Source organism: Mchenga conophoros, linkage group LG3 (assembly GCF_057382185.1).
Source record: "Mchenga conophoros isolate Kocher_MC1m ecotype Shallow Benthic linkage group LG3, M_conophoros_male_GT1.1, whole genome shotgun sequence".
NCBI classification, from domain to species: Eukaryota; Metazoa; Chordata; class Actinopteri; order Cichliformes; family Cichlidae; genus Mchenga; species Mchenga conophoros.
This window is the reverse complement of record NC_140528.1, coordinates 15,041,192-15,060,931: the sequence shown is the minus strand read 5'-3', so window position 1 is coordinate 15,060,931 and position 19,740 is coordinate 15,041,192. Positions and strand designations below refer to the sequence as shown.

At 48.8% G+C, this 19,740-nt stretch overlaps 2 protein-coding genes across 2 annotated transcripts; both read left to right on the top strand.

Annotated features, from left to right (window-relative positions):
* The first annotated feature begins 8,285 nt into the window (after positions 1–8,285).
* On the top strand, positions 8,286–14,965 carry lg3h4orf54 (linkage group 3 C4orf54 homolog). The gene is made up of 2 exons (XM_085253706.1): positions 8,286–12,735; positions 13,729–14,965. Exon 1 carries the CDS (start codon positions 8,519–8,521, stop codon positions 12,713–12,715), a length of 4,197 nt encoding a protein of 1,398 aa, XP_085109832.1. The 5' UTR covers positions 8,286–8,518; the 3' UTR covers positions 12,716–12,735; positions 13,729–14,965.
* Positions 14,966–15,191: 226 nt separating this feature from the next.
* trmt10a (tRNA methyltransferase 10A) lies at positions 15,192–19,134 on the top strand. The gene is made up of 7 exons (XM_085253926.1): positions 15,192–15,531; positions 16,515–16,677; positions 16,749–16,820; positions 17,494–17,568; positions 18,162–18,311; positions 18,386–18,491; positions 18,657–19,134. The coding sequence occupies exons 1-7, from the start codon at positions 15,308–15,310 to the stop codon at positions 18,845–18,847; spliced, it is 981 nt and encodes a 326-aa protein (XP_085110052.1). The 5' UTR covers positions 15,192–15,307; the 3' UTR covers positions 18,848–19,134.
* Positions 19,135–19,740: the final 606 nt, after the last annotated feature.

Genomic DNA, 19,740 nt, shown 5'->3' with positions numbered 1-19,740 from the left:
CAGAAACGCCCGTGAAGCTGCCTCCATTGTTCGGACTGTCCAGCTCACTTTAGCTTTTCTCCGGAGCGCATTCACCGAGCAGCTAGCATCAGCTAGCATCAGCTGGAGCATCAGCTGGAGCATCAGCTGGAGCATCAGCTGGAGCATCAGCTGGAGCATCAGCTGGAGCATCAGCTGCTAAACCAGCTTCGGTGACCTGTCATCGTAACAGTCTCCTCGTACTAACCAGCCTGGTTAACGCGTGGTTTAGTGAACAAGTTGTTACTAACTCAGCCAAAGCTGACGGAGAGTGGACGGCAGCTCATCCGGTGTTTTAACCAAAAGTGATTAAAAAGGCTTAATGAGCAGGCTCAGCCCTTAGACTGCAACCTATGAGACTAAGCAGCGGTGGCAAAAGTACAGACATGCTGTACTCAAAGTACAAGTACAAATACTGATGTTAAAAATACTCCAGTAAAAGTCACAGTACTCATTCAACTTATTTACTCGAGAGAGAAAAGTAAAGGCTCTAAATGTGCTCAGAGTAAGGAAGTAAAGGAGGACGCTTCTATTTTGTCCTAGGCTGACTGAACCCTGTGCTATGTGAACATAATGATAGAATAATATCAGTAGAGGGGAACACAAACTTTAGTCTGAAGAAAAAGGAAAAGCAAATCTATCTGCTGTTGCCTCCGTTGTAGAGGGGACTTTGCCTGTAAACAGGAAGTCAGAGGTTGAAGTGGGTTCAGCAGGTGGGGAACCTGAAACTGGTGTCACGGCTCAGTGAACTGAATCAAACTCGCACTCATTTCTCCTGAGAGCTCCAGTAGGTGTTGTGTGCAGGCTGTGATCAGCTGGCCTGCTGCTCTCTGTGGATGGACACACCTGGATTCAACCAGATGTGAGCAGATGTTTCATCCTCCACAGCTCATCAGTGGATCTAAGCTCATCAGCTAAAATTCATATGACTCTGCTACATGTGATGCTAACTGTGGCCATGAACCCACGGCCACTGTGCACCTTTAAAGAACAGCGAGTTCTTTAGTTTTCACAGTACAGCAAACTAAGCTGTTTAACCTGCACTAACATGCAACCTTTAAGTATCACAGTTAGTCTAACTCTGTCTTGCAGCCGGTTTCACCACATAATGCCACATGCACCGATCCAATATCTGTTTTAAAAACATATCAAATACCACTGAGCAGTCCTTACAGTGACAAAAGCTGCTGGGATGAACCCTCTGTGGCCACAACATCTGTACATGCAGCACAGAGGGGGGCTCAGAAGGAAACAACATCAGCAATACACTGATAACTTTATTAACAAGGAAATACCCGACAGAAACTCAGGCAACATAAGGGGAGTTCAGTTGCAAACACCACCTCCTGCTCCTACGTGTGTTTTTCTGACAGCAGACTGGTGATGTGCAGCAACGCAATGGAGCCAGTGCAGCATTTAAACAAACGGGGGATCCTGATTGATCAGAAGCAGGGGTCTCCAGCTCCAGTCCAGAGAGCTACTGTCCTGCAGCTTTTAGATGCATCCCTACTCCAACACACCTGAAAAACAAGTATGCATCTAAAAGCTGCAGAAGCTCTCTGGGCTGGAGTGGTGGGGCGGCTCCGCTGTGTGGGACACCGAGGAGAGCTCTGCTGCTTAAAGGAAAAAGAGCCACTGTCCTGCCTTCACACAGTGCCACCACGTTCATAGGTGACAGGTTTTAACCCGAGTTTGCTGAAGTCTAAATGGACAACGCACAGAATAAACATCATCCTAAGTGCCTGCGACCTCTGAGCCTGCTGCAGCGTCTCAGGTCTAATAGTTGTGCACCCTGCTCGAGGTCTCTTACGGTGTGTCGGGACATTAGCACAGCACAGCTAAGAATTATTGCAAACATGAAAACGGAGAAGCTCGACATAATGTTCTGGCAGAGACGCAGCCAAGCAGCACAAAACATCAGAAACAGGTTTTACTCATCGTGCAGTCATTACAAGGAGCGTGTGGCAGTTTCTAACTGAGGACGTTTTCAAGTCTCACTGGAAATCAGCCACAGAGAGGGGGCGCTACATTCTTCTCATGGGATTAATACAGCCCTAGATCAGGGTCGCCCTGCTATTCAGCAGCAAGCCGCCCCTGTTACACCTGTGAACATCCAGGCTTTGGACACTGAAACGGTGGAGGAGCACAAATACCTGGGTGTTCACTTCAATAACAAACTGGACTGGTCCACAAACACAAATGCACTTTACAAAAAGGGCCTACGTCGTCTCCACCTGCAGAGATCCTTGGGGGTGAACAGGACACTGTGGTGGCGTCTGCTGTTTTCTGTGCTGTGGTCTGCTGGAGCGGCAGAGAGGGACGGGGGGACCTCAACAAACTGGTCAGGAGGGCCAGCTCTGTCCTGGACCGCCCGCTGAAGTCCATCGAGGAGGAGAGGCTGTTGTCTAAGCTAACATCCATCATGGACAACACCTCCCTGCATGAGACTGAACACCGAGCTGCTCGAGCAGCAGTGGACTTTCACACCCACAGTGCAGGAAGCAGCGCTGCCACAGGTCGTTCTTACAGCAGCTGTCAGACTCTGTCACACACAGTTATCTTACTCAGCAGCTGCTTTGTTCACTGCACATTTCATGTTTCTGTGCATCGTTACCTGTTTGTACAGACTGCAGTTACTTATGTCTATAGGACCACTCTGAGGCTTCCTTTTATATTTTATATTCCCTTTGCTTCAAGAGCTGTGTAACACCCAAACCTCTCATCCATGGGATAATAAAGGTCTATTCTATTCTATTCAGGAAGTCTGCTTTGAAAAACTAACAAAACGGCAGGAACAGAGGGAGCTGAGTTACTTTGTATGACAAACTGTTCCTGTGCCTACGTTTGTTCTACCTGTGGAAGAAAATGAAACAAAGAGCTGGAACAAAGAGAGCCGATCCTGCAGCTCAGAGGAGACACAAGCAGGAGAACTACCTCTAAATCCTCTACAGACAAACCTGCCTTTATTTGGCACCTTCCCAGCATTACTGATCATTGGTTCAACGCTCTATGTGCTATTCATCCAGGCTTTATGGCAAAAGTAAAGTAAATAACACAGGTTGTGCTGTTCGTTTCTTCAGAAAGCTGAGTTATCATTTTAAAGCAGCGTTGGGACAGTCGAATGTTATAAACGTGTTGAAATAACTGATGTCTCCAAATCTGCCCTTCCACACAACGCTGTTTCTGTCCACAGGTCGGGTGAAATTTCAGCGTGTCACACAGTACCGTGGCCGTTTTAAACTGTGGAGCTAATTACTGTGAGCCCAGGAGCACAAACAAGTTATATTTAGCCAGCCTGCAGACTGCAAGTCCTCAGGAGATACAGTTACTTCTGCAGGACATATCGCAGCAACATGTGGTCACCCGTGCTGGGCCGAGCGGGTAACCCACCTCTGCATTTGTTAGCACAGAACCTGCTGCAGTCTGAAGCCTGTCTCCATGGCAGCAGCAGACATGGAAACATTGTAACACGCGGTCTTTCTCTGAGAAGGTTGACTCTGTTCACCTGGACAGTCTGACTGCAGGTTTCCAACCTTCTCAACAGGAGCTGAACCAGCAGCACTGATGAACAACAGGCAGCTTATGATCATTAGTACGCAAACTGTCACAGCCGCTGATCCTTGCATGAGTCCACAGAGAGGTGGGGAATCCCTCCAATCACAGCATTGTAGAGCTGTGATTGGAGGGATTTCTTCTCTGTTATTGTGGCACCATTCCTGTAACAGAGGCCCCGCCTCCATTCAGAGGTGTAAATGGCCTGCTTGACTCAAACCAGAGCGCTCCCTCTACACTACAGCACACTGACAGTGTGTGTGCTGGGCCTTGTATAGACAGTCCCATCTCTATTATTAAATGGTGGCTCCTTGGTGCTGCTCACTCCACCATCCACACACAGCCTGGCAGTACAGACTGTGCTGGTTAAACTCTCGCCTCACTGTATTCTGACTAAGCATAATTAATCACATGAATCATGGCTCTGTAACCATGACAGTGTTGGTGACACGTTTCTGTCACACACACACCTGCTGCACATCTGCAGACACATTCAGACAGAATCATGTTCATTTTTCATTCAGCACATTAATGAATGAATATCTTGATTTTCTCTGTGATTAACAATCCAGACGTGTAAGCATCTGGATGAGCTCTGCTGCAGCCCTGGGTATTTTAAACAGGAGAGGCTGGGTGTGTCTCAGATGGTTGAACTTTAACCTCAGTCCCACGTTCCTGCCTGTCCTTGCTGCTGAATGCCATCGATAAGATGACTCACAGAGGTTGGTCTGATGTTTAGATCAGAGTTTGAACTCTCCTCTTTAGAAGTATCCCAACTACAAACATGCCAAACCAGTGAGCGTTTGTTATCTACCCTGAGCCCAGTTCCTTATGTGCACCTGTTCAGTGAAGGTGACTCTTACTCAGTACATTAGTAACACTGTGACATATCAAATGTATTATAAAGTGTCACTTAAAAATATGCACACGTCTATTTTGCTTTGTCACTTATGCGCTCAGTCCTGTCGCACGTTTCCAAAGACATCGTCCCAGCCCCGATATAACTCCACCTGAACAGCTGAGATACACATCCACCCACATCCACCCACATCCACAGAGTCACTGTGGTCTGATTCACTCTAATTTGCACGGCTGCAGTAAAAACCAGCTTTGTTCTCAGCCTGAACTCTCGTGGAGTCTATTTAAGTAGTCTGGAGGAACAGTTTACATGCATCTTGAAGGACATTCAGAATTTGGATGTTGGATCCTTTTTGTTCCAGTCGAGATATTCATGCATCCCTAACATACTGTCAGCCTGCAGAGTGAGAGCAAAGCACTCTAATAGGGTGATATGGTACTACAAGGTCATTAAGATAAGATGGGGCCTGATTATTTAAGACCTTGTATGTGAGGAGCAGGATTTTGAATTCTGGATTTAACAGGAAGCCAAAACAGGAGAAATCTGCTCTCTCTTTCTAGTCCCTGTCAGGACTCTTGCTGCAGCATTTTGGATCAGCTGAAGGCTTTCAGGGAGTTTTTAGGACATCCTGATAATAATGAATTACCGTTCAGCCTGTGTCAGACGGCCGGTGTTCAGCAGCTGAAAAGTGCGTCAGCCCACTGGGGAAATGCTCGATTACCAGTCAAGCCTGAATGGAGACGTAACCAAACAAACATGGAGGCCGAGGAAACTAAAAGAACTACACAAACAGAAACTACATAACATTTTTTAAAAAGAACATTAAATAAATAACAAAAGCTCTGAAAAATACATGAAAAGCAACCTTAACAGTAAAATGTAACTGTATATTAGAGGCACAGCCTTTAGAAGCATTAGTCTCTACATCACACTTATGAAAGGCTCCATAATCATTGTAACTGGATGTAACGTAACACGGACCGGTCTGACTGGAGCAAACATAAACATGAAGGCCAGCTGAGTCCCTGCAGGACGAGCGTTCAGGAGAAACGGCTCTTAATAATGTTCAGCCTGCTCAGACTAATGCAGAGGGCTGGTACCCTGAGTCCTGACTGAGGCTGTGGCTCGTCTCTGGTTTCTGGCTCCTGTGTTACACTGTTGGCCGGTGCTGAGGGAGGTTTTATTGCCCTCTAACAGCAGATATCCAAAGTTCAAGTTGCCAGCAGACCATCAGCAGTTACTCATGCACTCTGTGACCCCGGCTCCTTTCTGCAGAGGTTAACCAGGTCTCTTAATAAGATGCTACAGTATTCTCACATCATGGTGTACTCACAGCTGCTCTGTAAAACTCTGACTTCTGGCTTCTCGTCTATGAATTCAAATGTGCTAAAAGTCCTGTAGCACATTGTTGAGACAACACACGAATGAAAACAAGGCAAAGGACAAATGTCATATTTCTCCAGCCTAAGACGAGTTGATCCTTTCTAGGATCTCTATTAGCATCAACCTTTTCTTACTCAGGCCGAGGTTGTTTGGGAACACGACCTACCCACAGCTGACCAGTATTTACTTACCGTGTCACACATTCATGACACAAACAGCACATCCATGTTTGTCATGAGGCGTGGCATCCACAGTTAGCACACTCGTGTGTGTGTGACATTAGTATGGATGAACAATGAAGAACTAATCTTTTTTGGATGTCTTTGGTACGCAGCTGTAGCTCAGGTGGTAGCTCACCTGCCTGTCGTCACTCCTGGATTCCTGGAAGCACCCAGCTGGAACTCCACCTGCAACCTGTGCTACGCTCCTCTCGTTGCCCTTCGTGCATATGACCTGTGCACGATAAAGTCTTCTTAAATATCAGCTTGTTTTCTCCTCTGAGTTTGCTTTTGGGTGCGCTCACACATACTTGTGACACAAGCAGTGTTTGAAGCACCTGACATACACGGCTCTGATGGTCACTGGTGTCGCTACAGGAGATAAGAATGTGGAGAGTTTGGAAGATTGAGCAACCCAGGAAATGCCCAAGGTCAAAGGTCGTCTTCTCCTGGAGTGGGAAGAGATGCTTTCCTGAGGCCGAGCTTGAAGATGGAGAAGCTCAAAAGGAGACGAGAACAAAGACAGCAGATATTTGTTGAGCGATTTCGCCCTCTGCATGCATACAGACACATCTCTCTTTTCAACAACAAAAAAATAGCTGCTAACGGTTAGGAAGGACAAATAATTCCAGCTTTCAGTGAGTCATTAATATATTTCTTCATTTGTTCCCTCTTAGGTTTTGACAAACTGTAAAGTGACAGGAAGTGGATCACCCAGGAGCACATGTAGTCTCTGTGGATCCTCACAGAAGGCATCAGTGAGGTGCCCCTGAGAAGAGGATGTACACACTGAAAATACTGGTGATGCCAACACAAAGTACAGGGTGGGGCCGTGGATAAGAAGCAGACGTGTGTGAGACATACTCACAGTGGTTTCTTGAGAGAAGGATGGAGGTGAGCTCAGTGGAAAGACGCTAACCATCCAAAGCAGAGCCTGGCAGAGGCTCCGTGAGAGAAACTGGTGTATCGCTGGATTAGTGTCAGTTAAATTCTGCAGCAGAGCGTGGAGTTGAACTGAGTTACTTCCACAACAAACATAGTGTGTTAACACGATGCACCCTGTCAGCGTCCCTACTGCGGCCCTTCATCTGCCGACCGTGCCCTGTTTGTCCACAGGAACAGTACTCACGAGCTTGTTTTATTTCATGTGATAATGTAATATGATGGACACATGCTGCCTGTATTCATTCATCTCCATGCGTGTTGTGGGCGTGGCCAGTGGCTGTGCTGGGTTGTATCCATTGAAGGCAGGTGATTGATCTGGTGTGCTTATCGCCCACAAACACTGCTGTGATATTTGTCTGTGTGCAGCTGCGACATGCTGCAGCCTAAAGGCAGAGTTGTGTTGCTGAGGCCGGAGTGATGACTGGCCGTCTGCTTACAGGGTGGCGGCGCGTGTGAAGTGTAACTGACTTGTGGCATCGCCGGCTCTGGACTCTGTGTTTTCTGCCTTTTGGACACTGGACTGTTTTATCCTTTCGTTGTTATCGTTGTACTGATAAATTATTCTTTAGAATTTTATTGTGTGTGTTACAATAACCTATTTGTTTCAACACCAGTCTGTTAAAAGCACAGGTGAGCTGTAAAGTTGTGTTTTAGCCTAAACGAATCACTTGGACAAAAGAAAAATGTGTGATGTTCGAAGAAGAAGGAGGATTTGAAGTGAAGCAGCTCATGAAACGCTGGAGATGGTCTGTGCTTGCTGGTGTTAATCTCCATCATATGCTGATTTGTGGCTCTGTGACCACGTGACCCGACCTCCTCCTTCACTCCTGTCATTATTACTACTGTGGAAAAATCAGAGAGTCAGTTCAATACAACGTGTCTCAAAAGGTGAAGCAGACACAAAGATATCGAAGAGCAACAGAAAAAGCAAAGTTCAGAGTCAGAGAGACTTTATTTAAATAACATATTTTTAATTTGTTAATCCCAGAGGAAACTGAGTTGTCATAGTAACAAATATGCATCAAGCACTCATATATGAAGTGAGTGTAGAAACAGAGACACTGATAGATATGAAGATCTATAGATAAATGGGCATAAATATAAAAGGAGAACAGTGGCAGGGTGCAGTTTGTTAACAGGTAACCAAACCCAGTTACTGACAACTACCCGTCTGAGAGGCTTTTAAGACCTCAGTCAGAGCTGTAACCACAGAGCTTGAACATGAAGTTCAAAGCAGGTTTGACCTCGACTGTCATTAGAAATACAGCTTTGTGGCTGCATTGGTTCACAGACTGAGAACCAGACAGTGGTTAATGTCTCTGCTCCTTTTTAGCCTACATGCTTCAGTCTACATGTGGCGATGAGCTGGAATGTCTGGAGCGCTTTGGTGACATCGGAGTCTGTCTGTCAGACTCAGACTATCTCTGCATAAAGGACGACGGAATCTTGTCCGACTCCATCTCTTGCATCTCCTGTCAGACACCAAATGTGAGCTCAGATCTGCGACTTGAGCTTCGCTGAGAAACGCTGTGTGGAATTATCGATGACACGTCACCAGGTGAGTGATCTGCCGACAGAAGATGGTCCCGAGGAGCACGATGAAAGGAAATACGTCGAGTTGGACTCAGTGGATGTGAAAACAGACCGACGCTTCTGTGAGACAAACCAAATGTCTGTGATTGTTTCCGACAGCGGAGCTGGAGCTCCGTGCGCAACGGGACGCAAACCCGAGGGCGACACTAAGACAGAGAATGGCACAGTTGGGAAACATGGAGATGGTGTTAAGCACCAGCACGCTGACCCGTCACCGCCACCGATTCCTTTTTGTGCAAACGCAAAGTCGGAGCGTTTCCACGAGCAGCACGAGGTGTCCAACACGGAAAGCAGCGCAAGCCTGCAGCCGGACGTGGATTTGCGCGCTAGTGATAATTATCTCGGGGAGACAAGTGAGCAGGATGATTATGAAGTGGACGATGGTATAAGTTTGGTGCTTTCTGATGACTGCATTCCGTGCGCCACGGAGGACGAATCCCATTATATTACCACGCACGAGATCCAGCTCTCTGAACTTTCTGACCACGAGGAGGACTACGAACTCGGAGTGGGCTCTTCCACGAGCTGGGACGTTGAAGAAGACAACCGGGTTTACTCATTTGCCGATTACGCTTCTTTTGATGCCGGGGGCGCGGCGGGCGCGAGGGGGCACGGCCGCCAGCCTGGCTCTCAGGGCGCAGCAGCAACAGTCAGCACTCTGCTGGAAAGTGATCCGCGCGAAGCGGCCAAATTCACCAGCTCAGATGAGAGTGTGTCAAAGCCCGAGCAGCAACGCTGCAGTGGCAACAGTGGCGGACAGATTCACCTGTCAATCAGAACCACCTCTCGAGCTATAAATGACCCCAGCAACATCCAAGAACAGGAAAAGATTCTCTATCATGCCAGGCGCTCCGGAGATGTGAGTCGCTATGTGTTTAGGGGAGTTGATGGGAAGGCAGAGACCTTGTGTGACACGGCGAAGTGTTTGGTAGCAGCGCCCAGGCGCGTACACTTTGGCGGCAAATTAAGGGGGAAAGAAGTCCCCGAATATTCAAGCGGCACGTCCAGTGCTGTCAGCGAGCTGGACGACGCTGATAAGGAGGTGCGCACTCTGACAGCCAGAGCCTTCAAGAGCCTGGCGTATCCTTACTTTGATGCCATTCATTTCAGCACCTCCAGCGAGTCCTCTGCATCAGAGCATGCCGTGGGGATAAACAGGTGGTCCACGTTTGTGGACCTGAAATATGGTAACATGAATGTGGACCAAAGTCTTGTGTCTCATCAAAGCTCAGCGGCCTCGTTTCAAATCGCCAAGAGCATAGACAAAAGGGGTTATAAGGGCATCATCAAAGCGCCCGCCAGCGAGACATTACCTCCCCACAGCGCAGCGTCATCTACAAAGAAAATAGAGCTGATGGGGAAATTTGGTCAGGGCCACAGCGGCGTCATAAGGCTGACAGAGACGCTGAATTTTCGTTGCAACGTTAAATCGGGAATTCCTGCGGGAGAACCACGCACTAACTTTGCAGGATCACGTTCCACGGATGAAGTTACCAACGCAAGCCAGAGCAGGGGGGGCGGCAAGCCGCCCTCTAAAACCATGGAAGACACGCACAAGAAGGCCGTGTTTGCTTCGAGTCTCATCAAAAATGTCATTTCTAAGAAAATGCAGTTCGAGCAGGAGCGCAAGATGGAGAGAGGCGAAATAAGCGAGCCGCAGCAGACGCCCTCTCCCAGCTTTCTGCGCCAGGAAAGCGACGACGTCAGAGCGAAGCACAACTCCAAGCTTTCCGACAGCAGCTCGGACTACAGCATAATGCGCGTGAATGAGTTAGGGGACATAGCGGATGCCAAGAGCGACTCTCGGAAGCAACAAACTGGAGTTGATACTAAAAAAGGCGCAGTGGACTCATCCAGAAGCACGCTGCATCGCAGCCAAAATAGCGCGTTCAGATGCTGGAAGGATGACGAGCTAGAATTTCAAAAGGATCCTGAAAACGATCAAACACCAGAGGACACGCTGGCCGAGGGGAGTCTGTACTCGGCGGGCAGCAGCAAACTGAAGAAAATGGCTCATTTATTTGTGCCAAATATCCAAATGCTGCCGAACGAAGGCGAAGCCACGCAGCAGAGCAGGAATTATTCTACGTGTGGACACGGACGTGGAGCCAAAGTACGCTCTGTCGCAGACTCTGCGACCACATCCAAATCTCCAGAACTTCAAATTAACTTGAGGCGCGTCAAAGACGATAGCACCGAGCCGTGCGCCGTCTCCAAACTGCGCGCTCCTAATTTAGGCTGCAACATCATCCGAACAGATCACGCCAAATCCCACGCGCTTGCTACAGCTTTGAAGGGTGACTTTTCAGATAAAGTTCCACATTTCATGGTCCGAGACATTCGAGACAATAAGGGGAAGCTGCAGACTCCCATTTACCAAGTGAGAGACGTGCGTAAGCTGGTTAAAAGTTCGTATCACTTCGTTTCTTTGGATAACAACGAGAATAAAGCCCACAGCGCCTCCGCTGACAGACATCCAGAGCAAAACAAGCAAGTGCCCAATCAAAGCTTCAATACTGTGTCGCCTATAGTGATCAAGTGCCAGTCTGTGAACACGAGCAGTAACGGAAAACAATGTGGAAACCTTCACGGGGCTAAACAGGAGTCACCTGACGTGGACAGATCGTCTCCAGAGGGCGTCAAAAACGCATCAAGGGCAACAGGGAGCGCATCTCTGGGCCCCTCAAATAATGCCTCGCAGGGAAACACCGACCGAAGTGAAAGCAGAATATCTACAAAGAGGCAAGAAAAAGTATCGGACATCACTGATAAAAAGCCCGAGTCACAGGTGCCAAACCAGGCGGCTCTGCAAAAACTGCAGGCTGCCGTGAAAACCATGGAGCAGCTCTATGTATTTGAAAAGAACGAGTGGAAGAGGAAGAACGAGGCTCGGCCGCTGACAGACAGCCACCTGCTTTCACTGATAGCGTGTGAGGAGCATCCAGGACACGGAGAGGAGACTGCATGGACGCCCAGCGCAGACAAGTCTGCCAGAGGAAACTCCCAGTCCAGCGCAGACAAGCCCCCAGCAGGACGAGCAGGTGACAGCCTGCTGAAGCAGGAGCAGAAAGACCCACTCAAACCCCGCCCCACATCAGTGGGCTGTGATGACAGGCCTAAGTCAGTGCAAGCCCCCAGCAGTGTCAAGGCCTCCAGAACTTCAAAGACATCCCAACCGAACACCGTCACACAAACACCTTTCAGCACCAAAACCTTCGTCCCCAAACCACCCGCATCATTCAGCATCTGTGAGAGACGGTCAGCTGGGAACGAAGACGCCGACGTGAAGGAGGCCGACGGGTTTGCACACGAGTTTTCAACTGACAGTGAGAACTACCTCGCTATTCCAGTCAAGTCTCAGCCCAGCAAAGGCAAACAGCCACCTGATAAAGCGTCCGTCTACACGTTCACCCGGTCACATCCAGCCACACCTTCAGGACACCTGGAACCTGGGCTCAGAGGGCACGAGGAGCACACAGCTAGTTACTCACCAGAGATCCCCTCAGCTACTATCTACCACTCTCTGCCACTCGGGATGCCCGCCAATCAGCCACAGGTCTACTGCTTCTCTCCAGCAATCACCCCGGCTCCCACCCTGGACCCGTTCCAGGCCACCCAGAGGAAAATGCTGCTGGATCCCAGCACTGGCAACTACTACCTGGTAGACACACCAGTGCAGCCTGCCACCAAGCGTCTCTTTGATCCAGAAACGGGTCAATATGTGGATGTGCCTATGCCACAGCCTCCCATGACACCTGTGCCCATGCCCATCTCACCTTTAGCCCTCAGTTCTGGCATTTACGGCCACACGTACATGATCTACCCGGGTCTCGTGCCGACGCCGTCAGTGATACCTGCCAGGGCGCTGCTACAGTCGCAGATGTCGGTGCAGGCAGAGGTGGACAGCAGCGATAAAAGCTCCTCGCAGCAGACCGAGGGCATGCACGTGGAGAGTCCTTTCTACATGTCCACCGGAAAGTCTTCCCAGGTAGCCTCAGGTGTTCAGGCTGCTGCTAACAGGCCACAGCAGGGCTTCTCTAGCATCAAGCAGCCTGTCATCAGCATCAGCTCCCAGCAGGGGCCCCGGATCATCGCCCCCCCCTCATTTGACGGGACGACTATGAGCTTCATGGTGGAGCACCGATGAACGGCAGGTCGTCTGGACAGGTGAGTATCTGACTGCTTCCCTTTTACCGAAGCATGTCTGAGGGCGCAGTGGAGAGTTTTACATAACTAATCTCAGAGGAACCATTTATTTATAGGATACACTGAAATATAATGTAGCCTAAAAGCTGCAAACTGCAAACTATGGAGACAGTAAGTCAGTGAAATGATCCGTGCAGTAGTTCTGAAAACATGGTGACAACAAAAGGAGGAGACAGAGGCTCACAGCACATCACATGTAGTTACTGCAGCTGATTTTATGGATGAGTTATCAAACATGTTTCTGCACACCATCGTGACCCACACTGTTCTCACCTGTCTGTGCTCGCAGAACAACGAGGGCGTCTCATTGCCAGCCTGAGGAAAAGAAAATAAGAATAAAAACTATAAATCAGAAAACAATATGGGGACTGTTTCACGCTTTAATGAATGTTTGCATTTCCTAAAAATGATGCTGACACCACACGTTTCACTTAATGCATGAAGTCAGTGATCTAACAGGATGCTGTGCATCATATCTAACAGAAGAAGAAGAGATGTGGAGTGACTGTAAAGCAGCTGCAGCTAACTAACACTGATAGATATCCTGTAAAATGCGATATCACAGCAGAGATGTGGTTGGATCAGCTGTGTGTGTGCAGCCAGAGTGAAAGGTCAGGCAGGCATTCATGTGAGGATGGAAAAGCTTCAGCTGCTGCTGGGTATCAGCAGCCGGGCTGGCACATCCTGCAGGCTCAGGCTCTTTTTATAGGAGCAGCAGGGTGAGGTTCACGTGGCTCTGACGGCTGAGCGGTACAGTGAGGGGACATTTGGAGTTCCCCTCCAGGGTCTGACCCACATACTGGAGCGCTCACTAACGTTTTTAACGTAAACAGATAGTGTGCGGTGGAAAGGCACTCGCTGTTCTACAGAATAGGAGGAAAGCTGTGCGACAAATGTACAAAACTGTTGACGTGTGCTTAAGACTCTGACGTGTGTTTCTTTGTGTCCCCACAGGGCCGAGCTGTAAGCTGGACGGTGTGGACACACTCACACAGGAGCTGAATGAGCCGAATCATGTGTAGAAACCAAACTGTGAGGTTGTGAAATCGATGAATAGTTACTCTTGTCCAGCTGTTACACTTCCTGAACTTTGCAGATGTGCGTGACATGAAGTTATGAGACGTTATGTTCAAACTGAGGTTGCTGTTTGTGGTTGCACGTTGGAGTTTGTGCAGTGGGTCTGCTGGACAGTCCGTTTTCTTCTGTTGGAAACATGACAGGTTACAGAGCTGGAGCTTTGCTGAGGGTTTTTCTGCTGACTGTTTTACTGTGACGTGTTTAGTGTCCTGTTACAGATATACAGCAGAAGCATCAAACATACGTTTCTACCCAAGCTGATAATATTTTATACTTTTGTACCTGACTCTCAGCTTTGCTGCTGCACTGTTATCAGAAAAAGAGTCGAACAGTTTCCTCTCGTGCCTCACAAACACGACGTCTGTGTTTGTGTATTTGTGGAGGATAAACCACCTCTGAGTTCATTCAGTCTTAAGAGTGGACACTGCTGTTTCTTAGAGCTCCATGGTCCCGATGCTACAGTGTTGCTGTCTTCTCCTGGGGATTTGATCAGATTTGGTTCGTGTCATGTTTCTGGTTGTGCATGATTTGTCTTTCTTTTTTTAAACTTTTGCATAAAGTAGGAAATGTTTTCTATAAGTGTGAAAGCATTTCTGCACAGCAGGGACTCTGCTGCCTCAGAGCAGAGTCTCTGCTGCCTCAGAGCAGAGTCTCTGCTGCCTCAGAGCAGAGTCTCTGCTGCGCACAGTAAATGTTGAAGGTAGATGAAGGTGGTGGACAGACGGGAGCGTGGGAATAAAGAGGACCCGTGGATGAAACGATAAATGTGCAAAAACAACGAGGATGACTGTAGCTGTTTGCACAGCTACAGTGTCAGGTTCACTTTTACTGTGAAAACTGAATAAACAGGAAAACTCTGACTGACTCAGTTTATAACAACTAACAGTGTCACAGTTATGTTTCACGTGTTTAAATGCTATGTTTGCAAAGATAAGATGTTTACGTTGATTAGTGGATGCTAAAGGGGAAAGCGAGACGTGGAATAATTAAAGACATGAAAACTATTACAAATACTAACGTTTCTAAAGCTTCCTTGTTGTTACAGGACATAACTGTAGAATAATGTTCCCGTCCTGAGAGCGGAGGACATTTATGGATGTGCAGTAAAATCAGATTAATGGGTCTGTCTCTCTGAAGGCAGTAAAACCAAACAACACGTTTTGGTAAAAATAAAAGTACAAATTGTGATCAGATGCTGTTACTGATGAAAGCAGCGATGTTTCCATGAAACCAGAGTGAAAGTAAATGTATCTGTGTCGGTTTTATGAAATCTGCTTCACTTTGTTAGTACGGCCGGTAGAGGGCAGCACTGCATCTTAACGCGAGCTTGTGACGCGCATAAAAAACGTCACAAATGCGCCAAACAAAGCGTGGACTCGAGGTGAGCCGCTCGTTCGTCTGTTCGTCGGTGCCAGGCTAACTGACCCGTTTTAGCCCACATTACAAAGTCATTTAAATGCCGCCAACGCGGCTCCTGCACGCCAGCAGCGCAGACATGACCACAGCGGTGTGTTCACAGACGGCTGACGACACCACGGGAAAGCCAGCTTCGGCGGAGGAAGACCAAAGCGAGAAGGCTGTGAGCAGTCCCGGAGACCCGGAAGACCCGGTTCTGTCCAAGAGGCAGAGGAAGAAACTGCTGAAGCAGCAGAAGTGGGAGGACGAGCGCGAGCAGCGGAAGTAAGCTGTGGCGCGAAACACGCAGAGAAGTCACGGTGTTCTGGGAATCCATCCTACCCGTTGTTTCTACGCATGCGCACAACATGAAATTCAGTGGCGAACCTACCTTTGTGAATATAAGCTACAAACATACTCTGACGGGTAAAAATAATTGCCAGAGCGTCCTACCTTTGTGAATGTGAGCTAGAAGCATCATTTTACAGTAAGAATTCAGTGGCACGTCATCTTACCTTTGTTAATATCACCTAGAAAAATACTCTGACAGGTGAAATTACGTGCCAAACCATGCTACCTTTGTGAATGTGACCTACAAGCACACTTTAACGGGTAAAATGAAGAGGCAAACCGTCCTGGCTTTATGAATGTGAGCTACAAGCACACTTTAACGGGTAAAATGAAGAGGCAAACCGTCCTGGCTTTATGAATGTGAGCTACAAGCACACTCTGATGGGCACAGTTAAGTGGCAAACTGTCATACCTACTTACATTTGTGCTGGAATTACTGTGTGACAGCAGAAATGTGCATAAACTACTTACAGTAGGACGTTTTGCCAGAACAACGGCCTCCACGGGCCTGCTGAGCTGTTACACTGTGATCCACTGTGAGATGAATGTGCATGCGCACAAACAGGCGTGAGATTGAAAGCTCGTGCTGACCTTTGTCTCACACACCTCGCGTCCTTCGGTGTGTGTGAGACTGTCAAACAAAAGGATGCTGCTGCAGGACACCTTTATGTCACATTTCTCTCCATCCTTCCTCCAGTCCAAATATCCTCCCCTCTAAATCAGTATAGTTAATAATGGCACCAATGATCCAGTAATGAATTAGTTATCAGGTAAAACACAGACTGGCTCAGTGACCATCGGCTCTGACCCACTCTGTCCTGATGTGGAGGTTTGAGCTTCCCACAGTGGACCCAGTGTTCAGTCCATGCAGACCAAGCCCACACACGTGCTGAACATCATCCTCGCTTTCATGGCAGGCAGAGGCGAAAGGAGAGGAAGCAGCAGCGTCGCCTGCAGAGGCAGAATCACCAGGAGGGCGGGGAGGTCCAGAGCGCCCGCAAACGTGCGCGCAGAGAGGCCACGCCCAGCTCTCTGAGGCTGGTGGTGGACTGCAGCTTCGACAGCCTCATGCTGATTAAGGTAACCGGGTCAGAGGTGTAGGCGCTGCGACTGTGCTCCCAGAGTTCCCAACACACTGTCTGTTTCTTCAGGACGTGCGCAAACTTCACAAACAGATCCAGAGGTGCTACGCAGAGAACAGACGGGCCTCGCATCCAGTGCAGGTTGGTGCCGAGCACGTGACGATGATAACGATGTTACTGCGTTTGTTTTTGTGATGACGTTCTCAGTTGCTCGGAGCAGCCCGTGGACTCGTGTGAAGGACACGAGCTCGTGCTTGTATCTGCACGTGAGGACCAACCCCCACACTGACCTGGCTTCAGTTTCACATGCACAGCATGAAGTTCACGGGTGGATCTGTGGCGTGTTTAGAGGGTGGTGAGATTCTGACACGTCTTTGAGCTGTTAGTGGTTACCTCCCTGTTTACCAACCACACGCTGTCCTAGCCTAGCTTATAAAATACTGTCCTAACTGTGCAGAGCTGAAAATACTTACAGTGCAGAAACTTTCCTCGAGCAATAAGAACACAGACGGCACTGAGGACGCTGCAGCCACGTGGCGTCAGGTAGCACATGTGCTCATGTTTACACACTAACAACCCTTCCTGGTCAAGACTTCTGACCACAGCTGAGCCAACATCTGGATGTGGATGTCGCTGCGACATGCTTTGCATCCTCTGGATGAGCTCCATGATGAGATGCTGAGCACTTGTTGGTCTCCATCCCAAACCGTCTCCACTGGCTTTGGGTCGAATATAAAATAAGAAGAGTAACAGGCAGTAATAACAGTTTTTCATGTGGCGTCAAACATCTTCTAACTCCTTCTCACGTGTCCAGTTTTACCTGACAAGCCTAGGAGGACAGCTGAGACAGAGCATGGACGAGAAGGACAAAGGCTGGGTGAACTGGAAGGTGAGCAGTCACACGTCCAACAGAGGTCTGGAACCTGCACAACGTTATGTCTGATTTCCAGTTTATTAAGTTCATGAAACGGTGGCGTCACCTGTAGTTCACACCCACAGGATGCTCAGGAGTCAGCGTCTGCCCTCATCACTTTATATCAGCTCCATCTGCACACGATTAACATGAGGCCCTGCTTCAGAGCAGGGAGCTCCAGGCCTCGAGGGGCCTGCAGGTTTTAGATCTCACCCTGGGTCAGCACACCTGACTCACATGAGTTCATTTCTCATGCTGAGGAGGTCATTTACACCTGCAGGACACTCGAGGCTGGAGTTGGACCCCTCTGACTAACATTTAAACTTGACATGAGATGGAGGGCTGTGACGATGCATGGATTTTATTCTAGATACCAAAACTCATGACCCAGGAAACATGAATTTGAAACGTTAGAATAAACATGAAGTAATACAAATTACAGTCCAGAATAAAAAGCTTGATGATTGGGTCCATGAGCCGCTCCGAGCTGACGATGACCACGCTGAAGATGCTGTGTTCAATGCCAGCAGTTTGTCACATTGATTGGTTGGATGCTGTGTGCTGTGCAGGACATACACATTAAAACGGAGCACTACACTGAGGTCGTGTCCCAGGAGCAGCTGGTCTACCTCACCTCCGACTCTCCCAACGTGCTGACGGAGCTGGATCCACAGAGGGCGTACGTCATCGGAGGCCTGGTGGACCACAACCACCACAAGGTGTGCTCGGCTCCAGACCCGCTGTAGCGTGTGGGCGTGGCTGCGCTGGCTAACCTGTCGGGCTTTGTTTGCAGGGACTCACCTTTGAAAGGGCCACAGAGCTGGGCATCAGCCACGCCCAGCTTCCTCTGAGCAGCTTCGTCAAGATGAACAGTCGGAAGGTTCTGGCTGTTAACCACGGTAAGGAGTGGGAGTGGCTTCACCCGCTGCTCTTACTCAAGTTTAATGTGCAGATATTTAAAGGATTATGTTTCCTGTATTGTGGCTCCTCCCTGCTTTAGCCCGCGGAGCGGGGAGGAGCCTCAGCTGCTGCCTCTGTGGTCTGAACGGCGCTCTCTCCTGCAGTGTTCGAGATCATCCTGGCGTATCTGGAGAAAGGCAGCTGGCAGGAGGCCTTCTTCACAGTCCTGCCTCAGAGGAAGGGGGTGGTAGCAGTCGGCCGGGACGCCACAGAGCCTCCGAAAAAAGACGACGAGACGGACTCTGATTCTGACTCTGACCCAGAAACTACAGCGCAGACGGAGCAGCGAGCTTAGCGTTGGCGCCGAGCGGACAATGCGTTTGTTTTTTTACAAGATGGTTTAAAGAAATTTCTGTTTGTTGAAAGTTTGAAGTATTTATTGAAAAGATTTCTCAGTTAATGTTCGAGACGTGGGCAGTGCAGCTGTTTGCTGTTGCAGCTGACAGATGCCACAGGGCGCGGTCCCCTCTGTACAGCCATCGATGATGATGATGCTTCAGTCTTCTACTGTTGGAGGACGAAGCACAGAAATGAATGTGAGCAACAAATAGATGATGACTTCCATTAAACGGGTCAAAGAGAGTTTGTTTTATTTTGTAACAAGCAGAAGGACGATGCATTTACATGATACGTGTTCAGGAGGTTCCCAAAGGTAACGGCTGTGATATGTTGAGTATAAATGTTAGTCTGGGTTGTAGGAAGTAAGCCTGGAAGCTGCAGTATCCATGGTAACGAGTAAATCTGACCCCAACCCAGAGGGGGGCGATGACCTCACCACAGACGCTCTAAGGAGCAGCAGACTGCAGCGTGTGAGATGCTGCTGAGGGTTCAGACCTTTTCTTCTGCAGCAACACGATGCTGTGATAACTGTTTGCACTGCTGTGCACGGAGGAACAGCTGGGCCTCACCACTGACACGAGCACATTAGTTTTAATGACGTCCGTGGTAGGAAGTAGGATCCCGCACAGTCTGCGTCAGGACTGTTTATCACGCCATCGATCTCTGCAGCCCGAGCTTCACATGAACGCCGACGCTGCAGTCTGTTCCAGCCTGCAGGTCCAAACGAATAGAAACACAGATGTTCTGGGTCAGTTTGGTCCTCTTTGCTGTAACGTGTTCGGTGCGTCTCAGCACACACTGGCAGCTTTGTTCAACCGTTTCTTTCACTCGGTCAAAGGCAGCAGGTGG

Bases quoted from the DNA above. Each gene is read 5' to 3' on its own strand.
- lg3h4orf54 (XM_085253706.1), top strand. From the start codon at position 8,519: ATGACACGTCACCAGGTGAGTGATCTGCCGACAGAAGATGGTCCCGAG.
- trmt10a (XM_085253926.1), top strand. From the start codon at position 15,308: ATGCCGCCAACGCGGCTCCTGCACGCCAGCAGCGCAGACATGACCACA. The intron at 16,678-16,748 runs GTAACCGGGTCA...CTGTTTCTTCAG, and splicing joins ACAGCCTCATGCTGATTAAG to GACGTGCGCAAACTTCACAA. The intron at 16,821-17,493 runs GTTGGTGCCGAG...TCACGTGTCCAG, and splicing joins GGGCCTCGCATCCAGTGCAG to TTTTACCTGACAAGCCTAGG.